The 25886-nt window shown below is 57.2% G+C and overlaps 8 protein-coding genes across 8 annotated transcripts; 4 read left to right on the top strand and 4 right to left on the bottom strand.

Moving 5' to 3' along the window:
* Nucleotides 1-290: 290 nt before the first annotated feature.
* On the top strand, nucleotides 291-3851 carry CMQ_1234 (DNA damage repair protein; the record flags this gene model as incomplete). Its single annotated transcript, XM_014318313.1, has 3 exons — nucleotides 291-538; nucleotides 620-2918; nucleotides 3153-3851. 3 exons carry the CDS (start codon nucleotides 291-293, stop codon nucleotides 3849-3851), a joined length of 3246 nt encoding a protein of 1081 aa, XP_014173788.1.
* A 227-nt stretch (nucleotides 3852-4078) lies between these two features.
* On the bottom strand, nucleotides 4079-4767 carry CMQ_1541 (uncharacterized protein; the record flags this gene model as incomplete). Its single annotated transcript, XM_014318620.1, has 2 exons — nucleotides 4079-4180; nucleotides 4273-4767. 2 exons carry the CDS (start codon nucleotides 4765-4767, stop codon nucleotides 4079-4081), a joined length of 597 nt encoding a protein of 198 aa, XP_014174095.1.
* A 325-nt stretch (nucleotides 4768-5092) lies between these two features.
* Nucleotides 5093-7588, bottom strand: CMQ_945 (metallopeptidase mip1; the record flags this gene model as incomplete). The annotated part of the gene is made up of 1 exon (XM_014318024.1): nucleotides 5093-7588. One exon carries the CDS (start codon nucleotides 7586-7588, stop codon nucleotides 5093-5095), a length of 2496 nt encoding a protein of 831 aa, XP_014173499.1.
* A 413-nt stretch (nucleotides 7589-8001) lies between these two features.
* CMQ_1153 (uncharacterized protein) lies at nucleotides 8002-8977 on the top strand (the record flags this gene model as incomplete). The annotated part of the gene is made up of 3 exons (XM_014318232.1): nucleotides 8002-8025; nucleotides 8092-8178; nucleotides 8276-8977. 3 exons carry the CDS (start codon nucleotides 8002-8004, stop codon nucleotides 8975-8977), a joined length of 813 nt encoding a protein of 270 aa, XP_014173707.1.
* A 119-nt stretch (nucleotides 8978-9096) lies between these two features.
* CMQ_1751 (mitochondrial dicarboxylate carrier protein) lies at nucleotides 9097-10227 on the bottom strand (the record flags this gene model as incomplete). The annotated part of the gene is made up of 3 exons (XM_014318830.1): nucleotides 9097-9988; nucleotides 10078-10130; nucleotides 10195-10227. The coding sequence occupies 3 exons, from the start codon at nucleotides 10225-10227 to the stop codon at nucleotides 9097-9099; spliced, it is 978 nt and encodes a 325-aa protein (XP_014174305.1).
* Nucleotides 10228-11665: 1438 nt separating this feature from the next.
* Nucleotides 11666-12832, top strand: CMQ_394 (uncharacterized protein; the record flags this gene model as incomplete). The annotated part of the gene is made up of 1 exon (XM_014317473.1): nucleotides 11666-12832. One exon carries the CDS (start codon nucleotides 11666-11668, stop codon nucleotides 12830-12832), a length of 1167 nt encoding a protein of 388 aa, XP_014172948.1.
* Nucleotides 12833-13738: 906 nt separating this feature from the next.
* CMQ_481 (superoxide dismutase) lies at nucleotides 13739-14694 on the top strand (the record flags this gene model as incomplete). Its single annotated transcript, XM_014317560.1, has 2 exons — nucleotides 13739-13862; nucleotides 13940-14694. 2 exons carry the CDS (start codon nucleotides 13739-13741, stop codon nucleotides 14692-14694), a joined length of 879 nt encoding a protein of 292 aa, XP_014173035.1.
* Nucleotides 14695-14996: 302 nt separating this feature from the next.
* CMQ_1058 (sam and ph domain containing protein) lies at nucleotides 14997-17920 on the bottom strand (the record flags this gene model as incomplete). The annotated part of the gene is made up of 2 exons (XM_014318137.1): nucleotides 14997-17648; nucleotides 17717-17920. The coding sequence occupies 2 exons, from the start codon at nucleotides 17918-17920 to the stop codon at nucleotides 14997-14999; spliced, it is 2856 nt and encodes a 951-aa protein (XP_014173612.1).
* Between the last annotated feature and the right edge of the window lie 7966 nt (nucleotides 17921-25886).

A 25886-nucleotide genomic window follows, 5' to 3' on the forward strand; every position in this document is an offset into this window, starting at 1 on the left:
GCGACAACGGGTAGAGGTGGTCGTGTTGATGCGTTTAGAAACAACCCAAAGCTCTGAAATTCTGATGGCGGCTTATCGCAGCTCGTCGCAGCGAGATGGTCACGTGTTTTCGCGGAAAGCGGGGCACAGTCATCCCGTAGCAACTTCCACTTTACGCGATTTCGCTTATGACGCGATTCTCCTCCACATCGACACTTTGGTTATGCACATAATAAAGAGTCATGGTACTGTTTTTCGGTTGAACCTGATGTTGTACATCATTAAAAAAAATTCCAGATGCAGATGCAGCTATGGCCAACCAGTTGGATAAGAACTCAACGGTGGTGCGAAAACAGCTAGAAAAGCATGCATTTCTGGGAGACGATGGCGAAGAGTACGGCGCGAGCACGTTTGGGGAGTTTGGAGACTATTTTCGGAGAAAGAAGATCAAGCTCCAAAACGAAGACTATTTGATGCGACAGGCTGTGCAGGGAAGGCCTCAAATCTTCAAGGGAGTAGTGGCCCATGTGGCCAGCTACACCCAACCGCCACCAGAAGAGTAAGTGGGGATTCTGGGCACATACAGAGTACTGGCTATGATACGATGGTGGACGCCGTGCATTCGCTAATATGAGTACAGGCTGCGTCGGCTTCTAGTCTTTCATGGTGCCGGCTACATCAAATATTTGGACTATAAGACTATGGTCACACACATTATCGCTTCAACATTGCCACCAAAGAAGGCAGATGAATGGAGGAGATTGCGTGTGGTGCAACCGGCTTGGGTCGTCGATTCCATAGCAGCCGGAAAGCTGTTGCCGTGGCAAAACTATCTATTGATCGGTGAAGGCCCCCGGCAAAAAAGGATCCAACTTAACGACGGCGGGTTGGTTGTACAGGATGGCCAGGCCAACCAGATGGCTGGATATCGAGTCCAGAGCAAGGCCAGCTACTATACAGACGATATACAGAAGCATTCTACGGTACTGCAGAACGACGAGGTCCACAAGATCCTTTCCTCTGTACACGATGCCCACAGCCCAGAAAAAGGACTTGATAACCTAGACGTGGACATGGACATGTTGCCAGATGGAGATGACTCGGGCGAGGAGCAAGACGCCGAGGCCTCTACGGGCCTACTTCCAAGTCCGCAGAAGCCGGATGCCATGACATCAGAAGAGCACAATGCCTGGCTGCTGTCTGACCCCAAGATACGGAAGTCGTCTACAGCGAATCCTGACTTTCTCAAGCAGTTCTATTCGGAGAGCCGTCTTCACCACCTGTCAACATGGAGGGCAGAGCTGAAGTCCAAGATGCAGCGACTCGCAGCAGAAAAGGGGGCGACAGCACCTGCCAAATCCAGCAAGCAGAAACCCGGAGCCCGCCGGTATATCATGCATGCTGATTTTGACAGCTTCTTCTGTGCTGTCTCCTTGAAGAGTGCGCCGGAGTATGCCGGCAAATCTGTGGCAGTTGCTCACTCTTCGGGAAGCGCGTCTGAGATTGCTTCTTGCAATTATACGGCGCGGCATTTTGGCGTCACGAATGGCATGTGGATGAAGAGAGCCTTGGAGCTTTGTCCAGACCTAAAGGTTCTTCCGTATGATTTTCCTGCGTACGAGGAGGCGAGCCGCTTGTTCTACGAAGCCATCCTTCAGGTTGGCGGTGTTGTGCAAAGCGTCAGTGTGGATGAAGCCCTCATGGACATTACGAGCATTGTGCTTACAGCCGCTGGATCGACTGGAGCCGGTACTGATGAGGGCAGTATCTGGCGGGAGCAAGAGATAGCCGACAGCATAGCGACAAAGCTACGACAACGCGTCCTAGAGAGAGCCGGGTGTCCTATATCGGTCGGCATTGGTGGCAACATTTTGCTGGCCAAGGTAGCGCTGCGGCGAGCGAAGCCAGCCGGACAGTTCCAGGTGCGACCTGGGGAAGTGTTGGAGATTTTGGGTGGTCTGAAAGTGGAGCAGCTGCCGGGGGTTGCGCATAGCATCAGAGGAAAGCTCGAAGAGATTGGCGTGAAGCTGGTCAGTGACCTCCGCGGCGTGTCGAGAGAGCGTTTGGTGGGCTCGCTTGGCCCCAAGACGGGCGAACGGCTGTGGGACTATGCGCGAGGCATCGACCGGACTGAGGTAGGAGGCCATCCGGTGCGCAAATCTGTGTCGGCTGAGGTGAACTGGGGCATCCGATTTGTCAGCCAGGAGGAGGCGGAGGAGTTTGTGCTGAATCTCTGCAAAGAGCTGGAGCGACGATTGCTAAACGAACAAGTCCGGGGCAAGAACCTGACAATGAAGATCCTGAAGCGGGCTGCAAATGCACCGCTGGAGCCTGAAAAGCACCTCGGGCATGGTCGTTGCGACGTTTATAACAAAAGTGTGGTATTCGGTGTGGCAACGCATAGTGCCGAGGCCATCGGCAAGGAGGCTGTGTCGATCCTGCGGTCATTCCGGTTCAGCCCCGGTGACCTGCGCGGTTTGGGAGTGCAGCTGCAAAAGCTGGAGCCGATCAAGCCGATCAAGTCGATGGCAGCGGCGCCTGATGGGAGCCAGAAGAAGCTGTCATTTGGTGGTGCAGAGAAGAGGAGCACTGACGGCGGCCAATTGTCGCCGGGGGAGGTTCCTGCCTTGGCCAGCACGCAATTCGTTCTGCCTCGAGACGTGGACCCGAGTGTTCTGGCAATGCTACCTGCGGAGATTCGGCGGCAGCTTGTGGCAGAGCCAGAAGTGATTGAGTCCAAAGTAAGCGACGATACTGGCAATGGTAGAAACAGCATCAGAAGCACGAGCGGCCCCAACGAAAGCGGCAGCAGGCACCAATCGCCAATCAAGATGTGGTCCAGGGTGCAAAGTCCAGTGAGAGCAGCTGTGACTAGTTTTGCAACGGACGACATGCCAGCCGACATCGATATGGATGTGCTGGGTGAACTTCCGGAGGATGTGCGTGCCGAGGTGCTCGCACAATACAGGCAGCATCAGGGGCGCCAATCGAACTCGCCTGCAGCATCACCCCACAAGGAGAGGAATAGCACCAGAGGTAGAGGTAGAGGTAGAGGAAGAGGGAGAGGGAGGGGGAGGGGGGGGGGCAGCAAAATTATAGGGCAACAAGGCGTCAGGCGAAGTCTCTGGGGTACTCGAGGGGGAAAAGGTGCTACCGTGCTAACAACCCGAGAGCGACAACACGATGCAGCGGCCAATCGGGCTCAATCAACCTTTGTTGCGGAAAGTAGGCAGCCACACGCTGGCAGTAACCAGGAGACTGAAAATAACGGCACGCCACTGCTGGAGGAGCCAGATCCGGCTGTCCTGGCTGCGCTTCCAGAGGACATCCGAGCAGAGGTCTTGGCGGATTACCGACAGAGACGGCTGGAGCATCAGCAGGAGATGGCGACAAAGGGATTGCTGCGGTTGGAAATACCGGTAGTGGTGGCACGACGAGGAGCTGGCGATGGCGATGGCGGCGGAAGCAGCGTTGACAAGATGCAAGCGATGCTACAATTCCCAGCAATGCCAGCCAAGATGACTTTGGGGGCAACAGCGTCAGGATCTCGGCTGTTGTCTGTGCAGGAGACCAAAAGCATGATCCGAACATGGCACGAGGCTACATGCGAAGAGGGCCCACACGAAGCGGACGTGGAGGTGCTAGAGCGGTTTCTGGTCGGTGTCGTGTTAGAGGAACGAGACATGGACAAGGTGCGGAAGCTGATTGCCTGCTTGGAATGGCTAGTTGAAGAGGGGGTCGAGAAAGACGGGGAGGATGGCGAGGGAAAGAGCCTGGGAAGACGGGCCTGGCGGCTGGCTGTGACGCAGATGAAGGATGCAGTGCAGAAGGCGATGGGAACGAGGGGACTGGGGCCGATGCAGTTTGGATGAAGTAGAGAAGATAGATGAGGTAGATGAAGGGTAGAAGGAGGGAAAGAAGCGAGAATAAATCTGGAGATTACAAGTGGGAAGGTTATAAAAGATGAGAGAAAGACGATACAGAGAGGAAGGAGCGGGGACGAAGGAGCAGAAGAGGAAGGAACAGGCGTGAAATTGGGAAAAAACGTCTTATGCAACTATCGCATCTATATATTCTTCACGAAGCATAATTCCATACCCTACACAAGATGCACACCAGACGCTGTGACGATAGCGGCCAGCATTGCCCACAGCGCTCCATGTGCAGCGCCTCCAGTAGCAGCCGCACTCAGCAGGTAGACCTGCGCGGGCAAGGTCAGCGTCTCTTCTCGCGACGGGAGAGAAACAAACAGAAATAGAAATAGAAATAGAAATAGCAAAAGAGGAGGCGTACCGTCAAGCGGAGGTTGCCGCCGCACAGCGCCGAGGTGTCGCCATCGCAGGGCAGGTCGCAGTCGGCGGCGGGTTCCTCGGTGGCCAGGGCGGACAGGTCCTGGCCGCACCAGCACTCGCGGCCGTACTCGAGTCCGGCGTAGGGGTAGGCGGCCGAGCCGCAGAAGGCGAGGCAGAGCGGGACGGTCATGTTGCCGGGAAGAATCTCGTCGGTGCCGTCCTCGATCGAGCGGCTGCCGGGAGCCGTGCCGTTGGTGCCGGTGATCTCGAGGAAGCAGCCGTGGTAGGCGTACTGGCGGACGAGGCGGGACGCGCCCGTCGCTGCGGAGCTGTTGTACACGGTCGGAGAGGCAGCAGAGACGGCAGACGTCGCGGTCGAGCCGGCTGTCGCGGCGGCTGGGGTCAAGGTTGCAGCCGCAGCCGCAGTCGAGCCGGCGAGGACAAGGACCAGCGCCAGACACCACGACCACAACATCATTCGAGCCGGCATCCGCATTGGTCGCGGCAGGCGCGTCATGGATTGCAGGAGGAACAAGTACAGGCGGGCACCACAACAGCCAGATCGCTGTCGGAAAGACACGGGCAACCTGTTCTCTCGCTCGGACTGGACTGCTCTTCTTGCCGAGTCCTTTCGTATTCAGGTCTTAAAATTGTATTGGCGGCCTCTTATTGGTTGGTTCTAATTCAGAGTCCCACTTTTCTAAATGCGGCTGATCTCTGTCTGCACAAGGATATGAACAGATAAAATGACGAGGCCATACGGAGTACTCTCTCTCTCTGACAGGCCCTTTTCACAAGGGTTTCCGGATGAAAAGCATCCATCAGACGCGGCCTTTGTTCTGCTGGAAGGTGTTGCTCGTGCCCCAGCTGCCGACGAGGGCCATGGCGTCCTCGTCGCCGGGAGCGAGGCGCTTGTCGCGCAGAGCATCGGAGAGACAGCGCCAAGGGTCGCGGGCACCGCCCCAGCGGAGGAGGGAGTCACGCAGGTGCTCGCCGTTGTCGCGATGCAGGGCGGCGCCGTCGCGGCCGGCGGCAAAGACGTCGTGCCAGACGCGGTCGGCCAGCACGCGGTCGAAGAGGTAGCTGTAGTACGTGGCGCCATAGCCAAAAAGATGGCCGAAGAAGCCCTGCCAGCAGGTGCCGGGCGGATCGGCCGGTCCGACGGCGATGGCGCGCTGCAGGTCGTGAAAGATGCGAGTCGAGTCGAGGCCGGCACCCTCGGCAGCACTGGCAGGCAGCCCGTGGTACGCCTGGTCCAGCATGGCCAGCACGATCTGGTTCTCGTCGTCGAGACCGGCGAAGCGGCGCGACCGGCGCAGGCCCTCGGCGACCTGGGCGTGGTCCAGCGGCGCGTCGGTCTCGTAATGGCGCGCAAACAGGGCCAGGACTGAGGCGTCAGCGGCAAAGTGCTCCATCAGCGTCGACGGCAGCTCGGCGAGGTCAGTGGCGCAGCGCGTGCCGGCGACAGACTGCAGCGCCGTGCGGGCCAGGACCGAGTGGACGGCATGGCCCATCTCGTGGAAGAGGGTCTCGACTTCGTGGAAGCTGAGGAGTGCTGGTCTATCACGTGACCCGACACGTGACAAAAACCCACCACCACCGCCTGTACCGCTGCGTGCAAAGTCGCAGACCAGCGCGATCGTCGGCAGCTGGTGGACGGCGCCGTCGGCGGTGCGTATGGTGGCCATGCCATCATTGGCGGCTTTGGCGGGCGAGCCGAGGGCACGGCCGAGGTCGCTGTCGGCGGCAGCAGCCAGTTCGGCCGGCGAGATGGTGCGGGCACAGCGCACGGTGAAATGGGCCGGGTTGGGCGACTTGTCGTCGCGGTAGAAGAGGTCGCAGTAGAGGACGGCGACGTGACCGTCAGTGTCGGAGACGACGTCAAGGCGACGCACGTCGGGGTGCCAGGTCTCGCCGGGCGGTGTGGCGCGCGGAACGAGTCGTAGGCCATAGAGTCGTTGCAGCAGCCGCGAGAGGCCCTGCATCACGGTGCCGAGCGAGAAGTAGTGCGACAGCGGAGTGCCGTGCAGCAGCTTCTGACGCGGCGCAGCAGCATCGTCAGCCCGGCGCAAGGCGCGCATGTAAAAGTCGCGGTCCCAAGGGGGAAGGATGTCGGGAGCTGAAGCACTGGAAGCCCTGGCTGCGATCAGCTCGGCCAGCTCGCTCCGTGCCCGCGGTGCGTTGCTGCCCGAGAGCGCCAGCAGGAAGCGGCGCACCGACTCGGGCGACCGGGCCATCATGCGGTCGCGCAGCGCCATGTGGGCGTAGCTGTCGAAGCCGGCGAGGCCGGCGAGCTCAGCGCGTTGGCACAGAAGCTGTTCGAGCAGCTGCACAGTGTGAGGAGAGGCCGTGCGAGACGCATAATACACGGCTTTGCGAACGTCCTCGTCGACGACGCTGCGCAGCGCCAGCGCAGCCTCAGCACTGGCGGTCGGCAGCCGTAGGCGGCCACGGGTGGTCAGACCGCGGGCCACGACCGGATCAAGGCCGCGACAGGCGGCGCTGGGCAGGTCCAGACGAGCCTGAGCCGGCGCCATGGTCTCGACGAAGCGAGTGCCGACCTCGCTGATTCGCTGTGACAGATCGACAAAACGGTCGCGCGATTCCTGCGGCAAGTCCACGGCCGATTTGGCAAAGTCCAGCTTCAGCATGGCGGCCACGGCCTGCTCCTCTTCGCCCCAGCCGGCCGATGCGGCGGCGCTGCCCATGGCCACGTCCAGCTGGTCGGCCAGCACTGTCGTCGTGTTCAGCTGGTTCATATACTGGTATGCCGTGGCCCAGGCATCCGAGGCGGCCTGCTGCATCTGGCTGTCGGGCGCGTTGGCCCGCACAAAGTCGCACAGGTCGATCACCCGACACAGCAGATCGCTCAGCTGGTCCAGGTCTCGCACGATCGCCCCGTACTCAGCCGCCGACGATGCCCGCGCCACCTTGTCCACAATGCCCTGCGCCCGTCCCAGGCTGGCTTGTGCAAAGGCCAGAAAGCCCCGTGGCTCTGTCAGGTATGCGTTGCCAAACAATCCGACCGCCGGCCTGCTCTTGGCTGCCCGCGAAAACGCCGTCCATGCGGCCGACGAGTCGAAGATGGACCGCAGCATCGCGTCGTCGTCTCTCTCCTGGCCCGTGTTGACCCGGTGGTCCGTCGGCAGGGATCCTGCCAAGGGCAATGCAGACAATTCGCTCGTCTCTTGTGCGGACAGCCTGGTCGCCGTCCATGAGAGCGGCCGGCGCTGCTGTGTCTGCCTGAGCGACGTCTGCCCCAGACATCGCCCGCATATCCACGGCAGCGGCCGTACTCTCCGCACGTATTTCAACATGGCCGTCTAGCTGCGTCTTGTATGCAGAAGACGGAGGGGTTTTTCGGCCTTCTTCAGTGGTTCGCGTGTCCCTGCCGAAGCCCAGCGTCTGGACAGCGCTAGGTCCAATATGGCTTAGTCAGTACACGGCGATTGAAATCAGGTCAAAAAAAAATAGAATAAAAATGAATGGGAAGGTGCTCCCGAAAAATAGCCGCAGCAGCTGCCGAGCCAAACGAAGAAAAGAGAGAGAGAGAGAGACAGCGAATTTCCCTGCATCACCAAACAAGTTCAAGTTCATCGACCTCGCCCGTCTCCTCCGTCTGCAGCCTTTCCTTCTGCGGTGTCGCTTGACTGTTTCCTTCTCGTTCGATCGTCTGACCGGGCTTCTTCCCCTCTCTCGCCGCGTCCTCCCCATCCTCCATTGACCGGTCATGGCAGCCAGACTTTTGCAACGGGTATGTGCCTTGCAGTCTAATGCTCTCCCGTCCACCCGCACTCGCCCTGCTAATCAACCATGACAGGGAGCTGCAGCACCCGTGGCTGCAATGCTGCTTGGAGGTGTCGTGCTCTACCCGCGGACGGCGCATGCCGAAGCTCCGGATAACTATGTCAGTCCACCACAGAAACAGAAACAGAAACAGAAACAGAAACAGAAACAGAAACAGAAACAGAAACGGAAACGGAAACAGTTCTGACCATCTCTAGGCCAAGAAGCCCATTTACGACGACTATTACGTGCCCTCGCCTGCGCCGCTGTCCGCGGCCAAGTCGCCCGCTGCCCCGACACCATCCTCCCCCGAGCCATTGGCATCGCCTGCACCCTCCTCCACAGCTGTCGCAACGGTTTTTCCGTCGCCATCGCCGTCGCCAGCAGCACCGATCCGGCATGGCCCCACACCGACCGACCGACTCGCCGGCCAGATCCGGCTCGCCCGCCTGTTCCTGTACCGTCAGGCCCGCGCGGCCGAGGATGGCGTCAACCAGGCGGCCAACCGGGTGTTTGGGCTCGAGCGGTCGTTCACCGAGACGATCGCGTCGCTGGCACCGTCACGCGAGAGCGGCGAGCGGCTCATGCCCGGCTCCGTCTACGTGCTCGTGGCCGCCATGGCCGGCAGCATCGTCACGCGTCGCAGCAACATTCTGCTGCGCGCCACCGTGCCGCTGGCCTTTGGCGTCAGCGCCGGCTGGGGTCTGCTGCCGGTTACCATGCGCAACTGCGCCGACCTGCTCTGGCAGTACGAGGAGCGCGTACCGGTCATCGCCCAGGCCCACCTGCAGACGCGCGCGGCCATTGAGCGGTCCGTCTACTTTGCCAAGCTGCACGCACAGGTCAGCAAGAATTACGCCGACGACAAGGTCCATGCCGTGCGCGAGACCGTCGAGGACTGGGTCAAGAAGGGCAAATAGGCCGGAAGAGAGCGGGGACGCGTGTTCTGTGCATCTGTGTGTATGATAGAAATACAGGCGACGTCTCAGGAAAGGGACAATTCCTGCAAGTCCATCATTCTCGTCCTTCCTTCCATCCCTCAGTCGTGCTTGTCTAGCCGCATCAACAGGTGCAGCACTCGCTCGTAGGTCCACACGGTGATGGTGCTGGCGGGAGCAGCCTTGAGCAGGCTGACGGTGAGCCCGCGGTAGAGCCCGCGGATGCCCTCGCGGCGGGCGATCTTGCGCAGGGTGCGGCCGACGCTGCCGTCGTAGACGGGGATGTTCTTGTGGACGTAGCGGCCGCGCGTCGGGCCCTGGACCTGGATGCGCTTGCGGACGAGGTCGAGCGGGAAGACGGCGGTCTTGGCGGCGACGGCAGCAACGGCACCAGCGGCCGCATCACCACCGCCAAACGGGAGCCGGTCAGCCAGGTGAGCGCGCAGCAGCGGCGCGCGCAGGCCCTCGTAGACGGCAAAAAAGGTGCCCATGAAGGGGGCGATCTGCAGGATGGCAGGGCCGAGGCCGCGGAAGAAGCCGCGCAGACCCTCATCGCGGGCAATCTCGCGCACAGCGTGGCGCAAGTTCGTATAGACACGGTCCTTGGAGCCCTGGGCTGCGAAGCGCGTGCGCAAGAGATCCAGCGGATATGTGGCCGTGGTGGCGGCTGCGCCGGCTGCCGCGCCCGATACGAACGACTCAATGCTCGGCGGCAGCACGCCCGGGCCGCCGGCCGCCTGCTGCACCAGCAGCGTGGCTGTCCGGTAGGCCGTGAACTGGATCGCGCTGTAGCACACGTACATCAGCTCGGCCGGCACGTTGCCCTTCCACAGGCCGGTCAGGCCCTCGTGCGCGATAATGTGTCGCATCGTCGGCAGCGTGCCTTTGTACGTCGGGCCACCGTGCAGGTTCAGCTGCGACCGTGGGTCCGAGAGCGAGTGCGTCTGCAGCTGCAACCGGATCTTGACCACGTCGAGCGGCGCGACCAGGAAGCTGGAAAAAGAGGAAAAAAGGAAAAGACGTCAGCGTCGTGTCCGTGTTCGTGTCTGCGCCGTGCAGCCCTGACCACCACCAAAACTTACCGCGCAATCAGCCCTGCCGTCCCTCCGGCAATCACCACCTGAAGCTTTGAGCCCTGTGTCCACACTGTCAGCCGTCTGATCGCTGCTATCCGGAAGCGTGCGCGATGCCCGGCTTACCTCATCTTTCAGGCGCTCTCCCTTGCTAGACATGCATGCACGTGTCGGGAGACAGTCACTGAGGTCGTTGGAAGGTGTATCCTTGGTTTGGTGTCCAGAGTCCGTCCCAATTGCAGTTGGCGCGCAAATATGATAGACCTTTGGGGTTATGCTTTTTTCTCAGATCTAGTCGAAAAGTGCTATTAACACTACGAATCACCGTTATTTGCCCTGCACTACTCCGTACCCTGCATAGGTAAGATATATAGTGGGGCGAGACAGCATCTTATAATATCTAATTATTCTGCCGTACGTCTTCATCGCATTAAACAATTTTCAGAGTTATATCAAGCGATATCAAGCGATAGTAAAAAGGAACGGAGACATAAACCTACATAGTTGATTACAAAGTCCATACAACGTATATACACTTTAAGGTACGCCGTACATGGGCCTTATTAAGAGCTTAAAGGCGGTAAGTTGCATTTGCACAGGGTACTTCGTACCTCCAATCCTATTCGTGGCTGCTAAAGAGTCAAAGTGGAAGCTACGTCATCACCCGCTGTTGCATGGCAATCTCCAGAACTGCATACAGTGCCGAACCTGCCGTTTCGCAGAATGTGAGACCCCACCGTCTCAGACGCGCATCTCCTATCCAGCCATTGAACCAGATCCTGCTCGTACAACAGACCAGAGACAGAGATATTCATTGCCCAGCCACCTTTGCAACCCCGAGCCAGACTGGTACTCCGTAGACGGCAGATCCATATTAGAAGACCCACAGAAGAGAGAACAAAAAAAGGAGAGGTCAGCAAGTTGCACTGCTGTCTTAGTCACATACGGAGTACTCCGTATAGGAGCTCTAGCTCTAATTTGGCCGGTTTTGCCGTCGGCAGGCCGAAGCCGGGGCAGGTGCACCCCAGAACAAGAGCGCGGGGCCCCAAGGCTTTGTTTGGGAGGTGCGCTTTGTGCCGCTGCTGATTGGTTCCGTCTGCCCGAAGCACCGCAATGAGGGCGGAAGGAGAGTGGCGCACTACGACGTACTCAGGGCATGCGGGCACATGGACGCTGTTGGAGCCTAGCAGACAGCGCCCTAACCCGAATCGGAAATAGGCTTTGGCGAGGCCTCTTGTCTTTTCACTTCTCGCCTCCATATATTGTCTATAGCCCAGGTTCTCCTCACTCAAGTAGCGGCAGAAGCGTCTTGCACATAATACGCTTGCTCACATTACAAAATCATTTGCGTATCTTACGCGTGATCCATTCTAATCGACCCTCACGCTATTATCAAGGCACATTTCCCCTTCTTGTTCCCCTCCACCTTCTACTCTCTCTACAGCAGTTCCTTACTGCAGTCTCGCCTACACACTTATATTCTCCTTTTCTTTCTCTCCCCCCTTACCTCCCCTTTTGTCCCTCTTCCTCATCCTCTCCCTCGCCCTCTCCCTCACCTTCTCCTTCTCTCTCTCCCCCTTCTCCCCCCTCACACACCATGACAGAGGTCATCTGCCCGCTCGATGCGCGAGGCATCGTGGCCCCCCTGCTGCCGTCGCTGCCCAGCGCCGCCATCGCGTCTGAGCCGGCCACGGCCATTCTTCCGCTTCTCACACCCATTCTACGCCAGCGCGTACAGTTTCTCTCGGCATCCAGCTCCGAGCCCTGGATCCGCCTGCTCTCCTACGACGCGGTCAAAGCAGCCAGGCTGGTTGAGATTGCCCGCAGCACCCGGCTCGAGCCCCATCCGCTTTCGGGCGAGGTGGAGATCGACTGGGACAGCGCCGGTGCCGGCAATGGTGGCGACGTCCAGATTCGTTACCAGCGCATCGACATCGAGACCCTGCAGGCCCTCGTCCTCCTGCGAGATCTCGACCTCGTCTTCCGGCTAGTCTACTGCGAAACTGACAACGAAGGGGGCGGCAGCGGCTGGCGTGTCGGTGAGGTCAGCATCCCCGACACTCCTGACGCCTTTGCCTCGTTTGGCGGCTACCAATCAGCCGCCGAGGCCGAGCGGGCGTTTGCCGGTACTGGTGCAGGTGCAGGTGCAGGTGCTGCAACAACAAAAACATCAGCAGACCAAGACACAGATGACGAGGACGACGACTACTGGGCCCAATACGACGCCACACCCGCTCGCACGCCTGCTGTCAAGCGCTCTCCAGCACCGCTGCCGACTGCTGCTGCCACCAGTACCCAGCAGAGCACAGAGACAGAGGCCGACGACGCCTACTTTGCGCAGTACGACACCGTGCAGCCGGCCATGGACAGCCACGACCCCGATGAGGACGTTGGGGAACCCGCTATTGCCACACCTCCTATCGGGTTCGGCCGGCCGACGGCTGTCCTGACGCTCGAGCGCGCTGTCAACGGCAACACCAACGGCAACGACGCCGGCGAGGACAACGAACGCCTCGCCAACCTGATCCACCCGCGGCCTGCCTCGGCCTCGAGCCAGAGCTCCTCGAGCGGATCGGCGGCGGTCGCCAAGCTAGAGCACTCGGCCGACAAGCGGGAACGGGGCGAGTTTGGCGTCAAGCAGCACGTGTCGCGAAGCATCAAGAGCCTTTTTATGCTCGCCAGGGCGTCGGGCATTGACCGCGAAGAATTCGAGCAGCTCGTCAAGACGGAGCTGGACATGTTGGCAATGATGGAGGACGACTAGACGGAAGTTTTCCGCGTCTTTTTGTTTGTTTCACATTGCACTTCTGCACCAGCGTCGTATCCTTTGTTTCGAGCGTCTACATAGCGCTTCGACGGCGTTGATCTTGGGGTCCCTGGCAGGGCATCTGCGTATGTATGGCTGGGTATTGTGGCGTTCGTATGTTTTCGCATTAACAGGAGCGTGACGTTTTCAACAAGATACTTGGATCACCAATATGAATATATCTAGCGTTTTGATTTAATTTTACTTATACACAATGTTGTACTTACGAGTTCCTGAGTCTGAGTATATTCAGACCTACCACAGATACACTGACAGGCATAAGAGGCCGAAAGCTGAGAGAAGGCCTATCTGAGTTTCTTGGACAGAAACATGAATCGAAAGTGCGCCAATGGCTCATTTTGTGTTCAGCTTCTGTCGGAAGCCGGCTGTTTGGTCGGCGGAGTAGCACGTGGGAAGTCTGCAATGCGGAGGCTCCCAGAGTGGATATCTGGCATGCGCTGAAGCTCCTCATGAAATCGAAGTATTGAGTCGAGCATTAGTATAGAGACTTGTCGTTGGACCTTCTGTCCCGCAAAGCAAGGTTAGGTCCGTGAGGGCGGTCAGGCCTGGCAGAACACCACATCTAGCGAAAAAAACCAGCAGCTGCCGATTTTGTGCAGCAACGACAGACGACTCGGTGAAATCACACGATCAAGCGGGCCTGCCACGGACCAAGACCGCCGTACAACTTTGCGAACCTCGTCACAGTCTGTTTATTTCGTGCATCCTGCCGGTGCCATGTTCCGCCCGAGGTTACGTGGGCCGTCGGCCGTCGGCGCGCTCGGCCGCCGGCTCCAGCAGTCACAGTCGACAGCGGCAGCAGTAGCAGCAGCAGCGACGACGTCCTGCCGGCGCATACACCACATGCCCAAATCAAGACACGACGTCCGTGTTGGCGTGCCACACCTGCTCTCGGCCGAGGGCTTCGACCTGGCTTGGTCGCAGCACATGACGCTGATGTTAGCCCGGCTGAACCAGCTGGTAGCAGGTATTTTCCATTACGGGGGGGGATTTTCTTTCTCTTTACTATGTTTGCCTGCCCTCAGCTGACACTTTGTTCCCCAGGCACCGACTACGAAGACCGCGATCTCAAGGGCATCGTCCTGGACTCGGCCCGCTCGCCGTCCCAGGCGGCCGTCTTCAACCACGCCAGCATGGCCCACAACACGGACTTTTTCTTCAAGCAGCTGCGGCCGTCGTCGGACGGGACGCCGGCTGAGATCCCGGCACCCCTGCGCAGCGCCATCGACGACAACTTTGGCAGCGCCGAGACCCTGCGCCGTGAGTTTGCTGCCACCGCCTCGGCCATGTTCGGGCCCGGCTTCATCTGGCTCGTCAAGGCCAGCCATCTGCCGCAGTCTGGCCGCGGCGGCGACAATCTGCGCCTGCTGACCACCTACCTGGCTGGCTCACCGTATCCGGGCGCTCACTGGCGGCGACAGGCTGTCGACATGAATACCGTCGGTGCTGATGGCGTCGACAGCAGCAGCAGCAGTGGCAATGTCGCCCGCCAATGGCTCGACAAACAGGCTGCGGCCGTCTCTGCCGGCGGTGTCTCCTCGGCCACTGCTTTTACCGCCTCCTCATCCTCCACCCATCTCCCCGCCGCCTCGTCCACCGACCGTCGCCCGCCCGGCGGCATCGACGCTATTCCCCTGCTCTGCCTCAGCACCTGGGAACACGTCTGGCTGCGCGACTACGGCCTCGGCGCCGACGGCTACGGTGGCAAGGCTGCCTTTGTCGACGCCTGGTGGAATGCAATCGACTGGGACGCCGTGGCCGAGATGGCCAACCTCAACCGGCCCATGCTCAAGACCTGAGCGGGGGCCGTGGCCAGTTGGGCGTACCCTTGTAAGATAGCAATCACCCAAGCATAAATAAAATGGACATATGGAGTACATTTGTGACCAAGAGCAGAGTCCGTTGTAATCACAAGTGGAACAAGGTAAAACTAACTAAGATCAATTCAAAATGCCGCCCATGACGAAGGAGCGTGGTATAGAACTATTACAAGCAAATCCTCAAGGTCGCCCTTGACGTTGACAAACAGACAAATTCGCAGGCATACATACGTATTCATTCATGCATTCATAATTTTTCCATCATCACCACCTTTCCCGCCTCAAATCATGTTACCATTCACGCTCACCTCGAAGCCCTCGCCCTTCTGGCGCATGGCCTTGGCCAGCATCAGTTCGCGCATCCACTCGATCCGCTCGTCCCGACTCTTGACTGCAAAGTGATGCGTCTTGCCCGTGCCGTTGACGGCATCGCTTGGCGGCGGTGGCGGTGATGACGGCTTCTCAGAGACAGGCGCCGCCGCCGTCGCTGCTGCTGCTGCTGCAGAAACTGTCACAGTCGCGGCAACAGAGCCTGCCACCGAAGCTGGCACCAGTGTCGGCAAAAGAGCTGCCGAGCCACTGACACCTGCACTGCTGCCGGTAGGCAGACTGCTCTCCCGCTTCCTCAGACGCACACCACCGCGTGAATCCTGTGGGATCAGTTGGAAGGAAAAGGCAGCAACGTCCGCCGCCTTGCTCGACTGCATGGGGTCGGCACTTCCGCCGCGTCGGATACTCATGGCTTTGAAGGCTGCGTTCAGCTTGCTGGTCGACGCAGCCATCGATGAGCAGGCAATGGCATAGTCGTCAATGTCCACATACTCGAGCGTGCGGTCGACGTTCTTGGCGTCCTTGTGCACTGCCAGCCGCGTGCCCTTGAGCGTCACAAACCGGTCGTGCCACTCGTGCCGCAGCATCTTGGTCTTGCGCTTCTTCACTGGACCTTGATACGTCACGTGATCCCCTGTGACGTCGTCCCTCGTCCGCACCACCACGTTGCCGCTGACTGACGTCGCCATGGTCGACCCCGAAGCCCCGGTGCTGAATGAGCCAGTCGAGACGAGAGACGAGGACGAGGAGTCTGACGCTTCCGGTGCCGCATGCCCCAGTACAGACGAAATGGGCGCAATGGCCGTCTCAAACGTCGCCCGTTCCGGCGACCACGGGTACTTGATGCGTGGTGGCGGCTGCAGCACCCGCGTGGTAGCTGGCAGAGAGCTGCCTGCCGTCGGAGCTGCCGCCAGAGGGGACGATCGCTGGCGCTGCCCGCGCGTCATCGCTGCAGTCGCTCTGTTCTCGTCTAGCGACGGCAGGACTGGGAACGACGGCCGGCGTGCAGAGGCTCGCGACATGGTCCTCGTCGGTCCCGCACGGTAGTTCATGTCGGGGGGCACAGACTGCGAGACATCACGAGCCACTGGGCCAAGAGGCACCGTCGTCACCGGCACGTCCATCTCCGAAAACGGGGTCCCGAACCGGTACACTTCCATCGGCGTGCGATCCGGCGACTCCTCCATAGCCGTGTGCGTATATGATGTGCCTGATGTGGGCACTGTCGATGCCGTCTGCGCCGACTCAGGTGCCCAGCATGGCTGCCGCACCGTGGATTGGCTGGCCGAGACGACAGCAGCTGCAGCAGCTGTGGACTGCCGCATCTTTGACGGGATCGACAGTCGGGGCAACGACCGCAGACCCTCAATCGGCTGTTGGCGGGTAGGGTAGAGCTCAAACGGTGGCGTCGGTGGCACCTCGCTGCAGGAAGTTATGTGTTGGTGCTGGAAGTCCAGGAACTGTCGCACGTTGTCCTGCGGGTCTCGTGTCTGCACTGTCCGAAGCGTGTCCTCTTGCAATGCCTGTGTGGGTGCCGGCAACACACCCGGGCCCATGACGTCGGATGAAGCCACCACCGACGGCACCATGTCTGACAGCGGCCGCAGGTACTGGTCTTGGCCTTGGTTCTGGCCCAGGCCCTGGTTTTGGTTGTCGTCCTCCACCGCAGTCCACGGACATATGGCCTTTGCCGTCTCCGGGTTGCCCGGGTCGCCCGCGATCATGATGATACCACCCTTGTCCATATCGACAAAGGGATGATCTTTCTTGAACGCCTCAATCATCCGCTGGTTGCGCTTCCACTTGCTGCAGTTCTCGCCCTTGGAACATTGGTGCGGCTTCGGCACTATCTGCTCGATACCCACAATCGACACCGACTCCAGCGGCGTCACAACGTCGTCCATGCGCGTCTTCTTGCGCCGGCTGCTTGCCCGCCGCCGCAGCGGCCGTCCAGGACCATCTTGCTGCCGCAGCTCGCGCCGCACATGCCGATCTGGCTCGTCCTCGATCGGCGTCTCCGGACGCGGCTCGGCCGCCGGCTGCACGTTCTTCATCGCATTGATCTGGGTCCACACATTTGTCCGCACGCCAAATGAAGGAATGCCTAGCTCCTTGAGATCCTCGAACTTGAGCGTAATCAATATACCTCCCGTGATGTCGTTCTCCACAAAACGCTCACACACCTTGAGCTCAAAGCCTGCATTGAGCATCCGCTGTGCGACCTTCTCCGGTGACCACGAATACAGATCCCGCGTGTCCAGTTCCTCGTCAGTGAACTGGAACGGTCCACTGTACGTCTTCTTGGTAGGCAGAGGGGTGATACCCAGCGGCAGCGGCACCTGTTGTTGCGGGGGCCGCTGAACCTGTGGGAGCCCCTCGCCCCTCGGCACTTTTGGAGTCAAGGGTGACAAAGACAAGGCATTCTGGAATTCGGCCTGGAACTCGGCTGACAGAGTGGAAATCCGGAACAAGTGCGGCCCACGGGGGCCCTCGACTTGTTTTGGCTGTTCTACCGCGATGTGGTAATCTGTGGGCATTCGACTGGACCTCGGTGTCTGGGCCTCGTCGTAGGATGACACAGTGGTGAAGCTGGGCTGGCCAGACTGCGTAAATCGTTAGCTAGCAGAACACAAGCTTGTGCGGGTTTATTTCATAAAGTGTGTCAACTTACGTGCAGGCTCACACGTGGCGAGTTTTCACCGTCTTCGTAGTCGCTCAAAATTTCATCGTCCTCAAAGTCAGACTCCATAAATTCAGTCGCCACAGATACTGGTCTGTCTTGGACGCCCTTCAGACTGAAAAATGAGTTATGAAGGAATTGTGAGCCCTTCTGCTGCATTTCTCGTGACGGCTGCCATGCGACAGCAGTGGGCATATGGGACGTCTGGTAGTATATTTGATCAGAACATAGATCGAGACAGTACAATTGGTGGGGCAGTCTTACCATGTTGTTTGTTTCGCCCCCAAGTGCTTGTCTTTGTATGTTTGTGTTTCGTATGTCGTTTGGCTGTCACCTACTCCTCCTTGGTATGGTTTTGTAACGTTCGCGGGCTCAGTCGCCTCCTCTCGCTTGAGTATTTCGGATAGGTCTCGATTTTTTCGTTTTATGATACCGTTGCCAGTGGGTCTGTTTTCTCGGTCAACGAGACAGACAGGAGTGACAGTGTTGTAAATAGGGAAAACGGTACACAGGAGAGGCGGGCTTGGCGCAAGAAACGGGGTCGGCGGCAAACAAAAGGAAACGACCAAAAAGGAGAGCTTGATGGGATCCAACACGCAATTTCACAGAAACTTCGAAAACTCGAAAAAAAGGACAACAGTCGTGAGGATGAGCGGGCGGCTACAGAGAATTATGTATGGAAGGATGGCTGTGCCTGGGATCGTAGAGGTGGTGACAGCTTGTATCTTAGTAGAGAGGGATAACCCTTGAGGTGACAGTGACGGATAAACTAGCAATGATAAGCGGCTTTAATCACAGCACTGGCACATGCAGGATGTCCCGTCACAGTGACTGGCTTTTGTTGTTTTCAAGCCCCCGGCTGTCCTCGCCTCTGTTATGGAGAAGACAGATCTTTAGTCGTCTGAGCACATCATAATCGACCCTCAGTGGCTCGAGAGACTGCCCCCAGCAACGGGAACGCATTGACTGCGAGTCTTTCGTTGGGGGCAAGGGCCGTAACCCAACCTCTGTGTTAGCCTTGAAAAGTATGCAAGAATAGAATTGGTGCAGAGCAGAAGCAGCCCTGTTGACCGCGGAGGAGCGGTAAAACGACTGGCTCAGATGACCAGGGAGGGTCATAGGGGGGGGTCGAAGTGTGAACAGACCAAGATAGCTTGCATTGGCGCGTTGAGAGACGAAGCATCATTGGCGAAACGGGAAGTCGGACAGGGAAGGTACGAGCTGCAGTGCAGAGCGCATTGCAGGAAGGGATCGTCTGCGGCGCCGATTGGTCTAAAAAGAATGTCGTGCCACTTGTTCTGCGGACGGCGCTAACACCCCATTGGACAGAGGGGGCCAAATGGCACAAAAATAACCAGGTTGCAGCAACTGCTATCAGAGGTCTTCTTTGCATGGACTCCTCCTATCTTCACGCCACCTTGCAGTTCCTCCCGCAGGCCCGCCCTGTTTTCACATAAATTGCGTTAAGCGCCCGCAGCATAGAATTTTCATTGGCCGGAATTGTTTCATCCCCACTGCCATCTGAAGCTCTCTTGGGTCACAGGCCGAGGTCCAAGGGCCGAGGCCGTGCCACTACGGAGTATGGCTGTGCTCTGGCGATCGCGGAGAGCCTTTAGGAATCATTGGGAGCCAGATGCCAGCCGGCTTGAAGTCTGAGACGTCTGCGCATGCCACTCTCACTGTCGACGTACGAGCACTGAAGGACCGCAATTCAGGCCCTACAGGGCTCATGGGGAAGCTTGACGTGGCGGGAGGCTTGACCTGGTCAGCCAGCTACTATAACCATGTGCATACATACATAGTACGGAGTACAAGAAAGAGTACGAGTACGTCGTACGCACATATTCTGGCACCGGTGGGGTGGAGCTAAACATGGGGCCGGTCTGTGATGTAACCATACGGAGTGAGATACAAGTACGGAGTACGGAGTCCATTAATATAGCAACGTGCAGTGTAATCGCAATGGCATAAAGGTGCTCAGATATGTATATGCCGTGCTTGCCCATTGCACCACTTCTGCCGTCTGCAAAAGACATCTGTGTGTAGCTAACAAGGGCAGAGAGGACCGCAAAAAAAAAAAATGGAAGTACGCACATGGTTGCAAACTCGCATGATCGAGCCGACCATGTTTCCATCTATTACCGCATTTGGCTGTTCCGAATGCGACGAGAGCGACGAAAACCCTTCCCGGTTGCTGCCGATGAAAGTGCGAAGAATGGGGAGATGGCAACTAGGGTCTGCCATTACGAGAGAGTCGGACCGTACCTTGGCCGACGAGGAAAAAGCAAAGTGTGATGCCAGTGTGCAATTGGTGATTGAGAGATTGGCAGGGCAAAGAGAGGGGCTAGCCGAAGATCAGAATGCAAGCAACGGGGTCGGCTACTCGTAATGCCCGGGTGGGTCGAAGCTTCGCTTCCTTCAGCGCAGCCCAAGAGGGCCATACGGCGTACGGCGTACAGACGAGCCAAAACGCCCGCTACTATGTAAGATACGTCGTAGAGGACCGTTTTAACTATCAATCGAGAGTCACTCTAGGCCATCTCTTACTTCCTTGGCGTCGTTTTTCTTGTTAGTGGCAGGCACTAAAACGGTCTTCGGCCTGTCACTCATCGACTCGCACTGTTGGCAGGGGTGTGTTGCCGAATGTAGAAAGTCCAGCATGGGCACACCGGACGCCGGTTTTGTGGGGGCACATGACCTGATGAAGAAGAGGATTGCGAAGAGAGAGCGGCCAAGGAGAGAGACGGTGTGCGGATGAGCCCGATCTGTCCTCGCCGTTGAGACCGCACAGCTGCGATGGACGGGGATCATCCTTGCTGATCCTCAAGCCAGCTCGGCCATTCTCGGCTGGCCGACTGTGGCAACAGTCAGCCGCTACTGGGGCAGAGGACCCAACCCGTCTTGGTCCCGTGGCAGGAAAAAAAATGAGTCATCAGCCTGCGGTATCGCATCGCACAGAGAAATGTGTGCATGGTATTACGACATGCTGCAGAGGGACAATTTGTTCCTGCATCGCACATTGAAGCAGCAGAACGCAGATGAACCTCTCACCGCAACGTCTGCTAGCCGGGAAGGGTATCTTGCCTCCGAGGTGAAGCTGGCCGCATCAGCGGCCGCCGAAAATCGGGTTACGTCTCCACGCGCAATGTTGGGAAACCGGAGAGAGCTGGCGCAAGGAATTTGCATCCGAAGTGCTCCATACTATGTAGGGTTCAGCATTTTTCACCCCGCATTTCCCGGTCTGAAACAGCCTGGGATCACAAGACACATTGTACTCCGTACAGTAAAGGTCAGCAATCGCCACATGGACGGGCACGATGACCCAGTCGTGACGTTTTCCCCACAAGTGAACAGCTTTCTTCAAAATCTTATGTGTCACTACCGATTTTTTCGCCATGCCCGTCCTGCATGTCCCAGTAGCTGGAAGGACAATGGCTGGTAGCTACGGCATGGAAAAGTTATCCACATCCGCCGTGAAACGCCCATATGGACAAAGGCCGTAAGAAATACGGAGTACGGAGTAAGCTGTGAATACCGGTTTTAGCAGAGCTATCCTGCGTCGTAGGAAGTGCCGGCACCAGGTACCAATGGCCGGAAGCAACCTTGTCTGTGGCAATGAACTTGCCGTTGGTGTGAATTAAGATAAGAGCCTTTCCCGACATGATAATAGTCTTCCCGCCCTCAAAGGCATTTTTGTCCCATGTGGTGCAAAGCTCAATTGGTCTGATCAATTACCATATGTACGTAGTACGGATTACTATGAAATCGGACTGCACAGCATACAACAGCAGTGTAGCTGCACTCCCATCACCGGATGCACGTGCAACCACAAATCGTAGCACCATGGCAGAACTCGCAGAGCCAAACAGAAAATATTTCGTCGCATCTCGTGCGCACCCCATCTCAAAACTAAGTCTCTCAAAAGAAAGCTAATGTTGCCGTTTCTTCTTCCCCGCTTGTCTTGCATAAACAGCGGAATCCCGGCCTCCTCAGCTCCCAGCCTGTTTTCTCTGATCAGTATTTTACCTCTGTCTGGACCGGAGCCCAATGCGCTCCCCTGTCAATTGTAACATCGGAGTGCAAAAAGCCTCAGTTTGCAAGACAGGGGACGACGAGGGGCTTGCAACCATAATGAAGACTCGTATCCGCCGCCAATCACAAGCCAAATGTATCCTACTCCCTGCATATCGTAGTATGCGAGTACATTTCACTGCGTCTGATGTTTGCGCACAATACTTTCAAAACCCAACAGGAGACACTTGCTGTTAATCGCTGCCAAATCTGGCGTTGCTTCACCTCGCTTCAGTCCTTTTTAAAATAGTAAGAACCGTCACTCACAGCTCACGGAGGACCAAGATCAGCATACGGGTGTACTGCTCATGGGGGTGACCTGATCACATTGATTACGCGAAACGAAAAGAAAGAGGAAAATGGCAGATGCCTGACGCTCGTACTCGTAGAAGAACGGAATTCACCCGGTTCGCCATGCCCGTGCGTGCAGATTTGAACGGAGTGCTACGCTGCAACGCGCCGACATTGCATCTTTTCTCATAGCGTCCGGAGCAGGGTTCTCACAGACCATGATCTTCGCCTCTTTACCTCATTCAATCCTCATCGGTGAGCTGCATACGCTAGCGCATGGAGCACGAGTAGCGCATCGTTTCCTGCATCGTACGTGGAAGGCCGAAGAGTACGGAGTACGACGTACTTGTACACGATAAAGCGTTTTATTATGGAGATAGAATGCATAATTCCATCCAGCCATCGAACTTGGCGCGCAATATTGCTCGTTTGGGCATAGCGATAGCAGGGTGCTTAATCTTCAGGCATCCAGGGCTCGTAATATAGTAGTATCTTACGTGTGTCGCTCATCACACACTAGCCGTCCTGGGCCTCAAGATGCGTCGTAGCCAGAATGAGTTGCTCTTACCGAAAAGCAGGTGCAAGAGACACGCCTCGAATGCGAGCATTTGCAGACTCCAGAGTGTGATTGACAGGACGTGGAAATTACACGGCTCGTTGCCCGCTGTCGACGCATGCGAGTACAAGAAGCAGCAAACAAAGACAAGACGTGGCCAGACACAGCGTAGATGAGCTGACTTTGGGAGTGCTGGTATATGGATGCGAGTAGGCATTTTTCAGGGGAAATTACCGCAACAAACGTGCCTGAGTGCAAAATGGCTCACTGAATCTCCCTGAAAGGCAGAGATACCCGTCATCACCTTATTTCATCGGTTTAGTCCAGTACTCGTACCAGAATGTACTACATACTCGCACAGATGAAGTCAATAAGCCCGGTCGGAACCGAACAGCTTTCCGTGATAAGCAAATGAGACAATGCCGTGTTAGTAGCGATGAATATCCGTAGAACCCCTCCAAATCCACTAACCAAGAATGACTTCCCCGCAGTTTGTCTTTACAACAGGACAATGGCTGATGCCAGCCCAAAATAGGGCAAACAGACAAATGGGAGCTACTCCGTAAATAAAAATAGAGCTGCAAGATCTGAACATCGGTCTGTAGCGAGCACACCTCTGGACATGCACAAGCAGGTGCTAAGGTGGGCAAAAATAGATAGCGACCTACATAGTAATACTATCCAGACCAGTGTATTTTTTCTTTCTCGACAGCGGTTAAATCGCTCCATCTGTTTGGACGACGGAAAATGGTCGGGGAGCGCACAAGACGCTCTGTACTCGTACAAGTCACTAAGGGGACGGAAGGACAACGAGAATCCACCCCGGCCGCTAGTCAAGCACTAAAACGCAACTACTACCCGAGCCAAATACCCCGGCCAGCCAATCCGCAGCCGTAACGACCCTACCTCGCGATCCTCACAAGGACTACAATCCATGTCTTATCACAAAGCGCTAGAGACGGTTGGTCCCGGCAGGCCAACTGCATATGCACAGAGCCATCTTTTCGTCACATAGGTTCCATACTTTTGGCCAATCAGAAGTGTGTACAGGGGTTATGCTACTGTGACCCGGAAGTAGCTCGCTGATCATTCTCATCAGAGGTAGATTTTCTTCTTGCAGCCGTCCAGAGGCCGGGCAGCTTTGCCCCTTTTGACCGTGTATGTCCACTAGGCCACGGGCCAACGTTTGTACGAGTACGAGCAACCCGAATTTGGGGGCCAACCCCGACCAAGACAGGATCGTCCTCTATCAAGTGCCTCGCCAGCCAATCCAGAGCCTCTCTGCCAATTTCGGGCCTTTATTCGACAGCCACCCTTTGACCAGGTAATGAGGCAATCCGGCGATCATCCAACCGACAGCATTTGCAGAGAGTCTAATAAAAATAAAAATAAAAAGCAATGCGCTCGGAAAGGCGCCGGTGCCGACGAGTTGCTTCACTGGCCAAAAAGTACCGCTAAGAGTCGTTTCCCGCCAAAGCGCGCAAAGTGCTCGTGGGCGTGGGCGCCCACAGACGAGAGCCACAGAGTGGCACAAGCATGGCTGTGGATGTTGCTTGATCGGGGCACGACATGCATGTATAGTACAAAGTACATGGTATTGGAAGCTACATAGCACCGCTCGCAGGGCGTGAACGAGCGCACGGTCAGACAGCTACTCCACCTGCCCTCCCAAGAAGCACGCTTTTCCTTTAGTCTTTCTTTTTTCTCTCGTTTTTTTCAACGCTACGGCGCAGAGGAGCACAGTATTCGGTATTCTTGTGTGTACGGCAGCCTCATCCCTACGTCAGCAGGGACAGGAACGCCACGAGAGACAGGCGGTGTATGGAGCGTGGAGTAGAATTCATATCTTGCATTGGCGCCTTTGCCTGCTTGATGCAGTCGTAGTACTATGTAGGATCTAGCTCGGATCCTGTCCGTCCTCTGCCGATATCGTGGCGTGTCGTCAGACTTTTCTCTCGTCTCCCCATGTTTTTTCTCTCCCCGCCTCGTCGAGCAGAGGAGCTTCGACCAGCTGCGAGCCAGCCGAGCCAGCCGCAGACGTGGGTGAATAGCGGTAATGGTGTGCGGATAATAGCATTGTAAGATACGCGTAAGATACAAAGGATGTGTGTGAGCACAGACCCGGCCGAATTATTGCCCTCTCTCTCGCACCTGCCTCTGCTGTTCTATTCTAAGTGAGGGAATGGGATGACTTGATCCGGATAAGGAGCCCCACCCCTCGGTCTGTATGTACATACGTCGTAGTATTGGTCACCAATAAGCGCAGAGCCATCGTGCTTTCCTCGTCGAGAGCCTGAAGAAGGCTGCCTGCATGCTTAGTTCGTACTAGCGCGGCTTGACTGCCCACCTTCGTCTCCACCAACACACATACACCCAGGCGACCGGCCGGCCGTCGATGCTTTCCTCTGTGTGGTCGAAATCGAGGGAAGCGTTACTTTGCAGCCAGTCACTCGCGCCTCTCACTCTTCTCGCTGTTCTATTCTTGGAACAGACGCTGGCCGCATCCGAACAAGCAGCCAGCAGCCAAAAGGCCAATCTGCAGGTCTCTTTTCGTGATCGTGCTCATGTATATATCATTGAGCATCCAGCGCCGGCTTCTGGGGCCTTTCGTTATTGATGCTCCCTTCTTTTTCCTTCTTTTCCTTCCATCTTGTTGACCAAGGCCCAGTTGCAATCGAGTGTTCGCCCCGTTTTCTTTCTTCTCTCTTCGCCTCTCTTCCTCCGTTCGGCCTCTCGCCAACCGCCATTGCCGCTCCTCTCCTCCTCATCTAATCGGCTCGGCACCCTCAGACGTCCTCTTTCCCGTGAACAGCAAGCCGGACTTGCTCGGATCCAGTCAATCATTGCTCATTGAGAGCCCTTGTTATTGTTTAATTTCTGCTCGCGAACCACTCTCGCCTGCTTCTGTGTGTTTAGCCCTTGGCTCCGTCGGACTACAGGCTTGGTCCCCTTTGCATTATTACTCTTCTGTCACCTTACTGGGGCAACTGGCTTGGACCCTCTCCTCCTCTTTTGCATAGCTCAATTCCTTGCACACCCAAACCCCCTGCAACGCTTTCCTTCGGGCCAGAGATTGCCAGATACCCACCCACCCATATCTTTCTTTAGTGGATCTGTCAGGGACCAAAAGTGTACACCACTTAGACGACTACCACACTTAGCAACTCTTCCCCCCCCCTTCACGGGTCGCATACCCAGCTGCTTGCTTTAAACGCAGGTACACGCACCAGCAGCAGCATACAA

This window comes from Grosmannia clavigera (assembly GCF_000143105.1).
Source record: "Grosmannia clavigera kw1407 unplaced genomic scaffold GCSC_140, whole genome shotgun sequence".
NCBI lineage: Eukaryota > Fungi > Ascomycota > Sordariomycetes > Ophiostomatales > Ophiostomataceae > Leptographium > Leptographium clavigerum.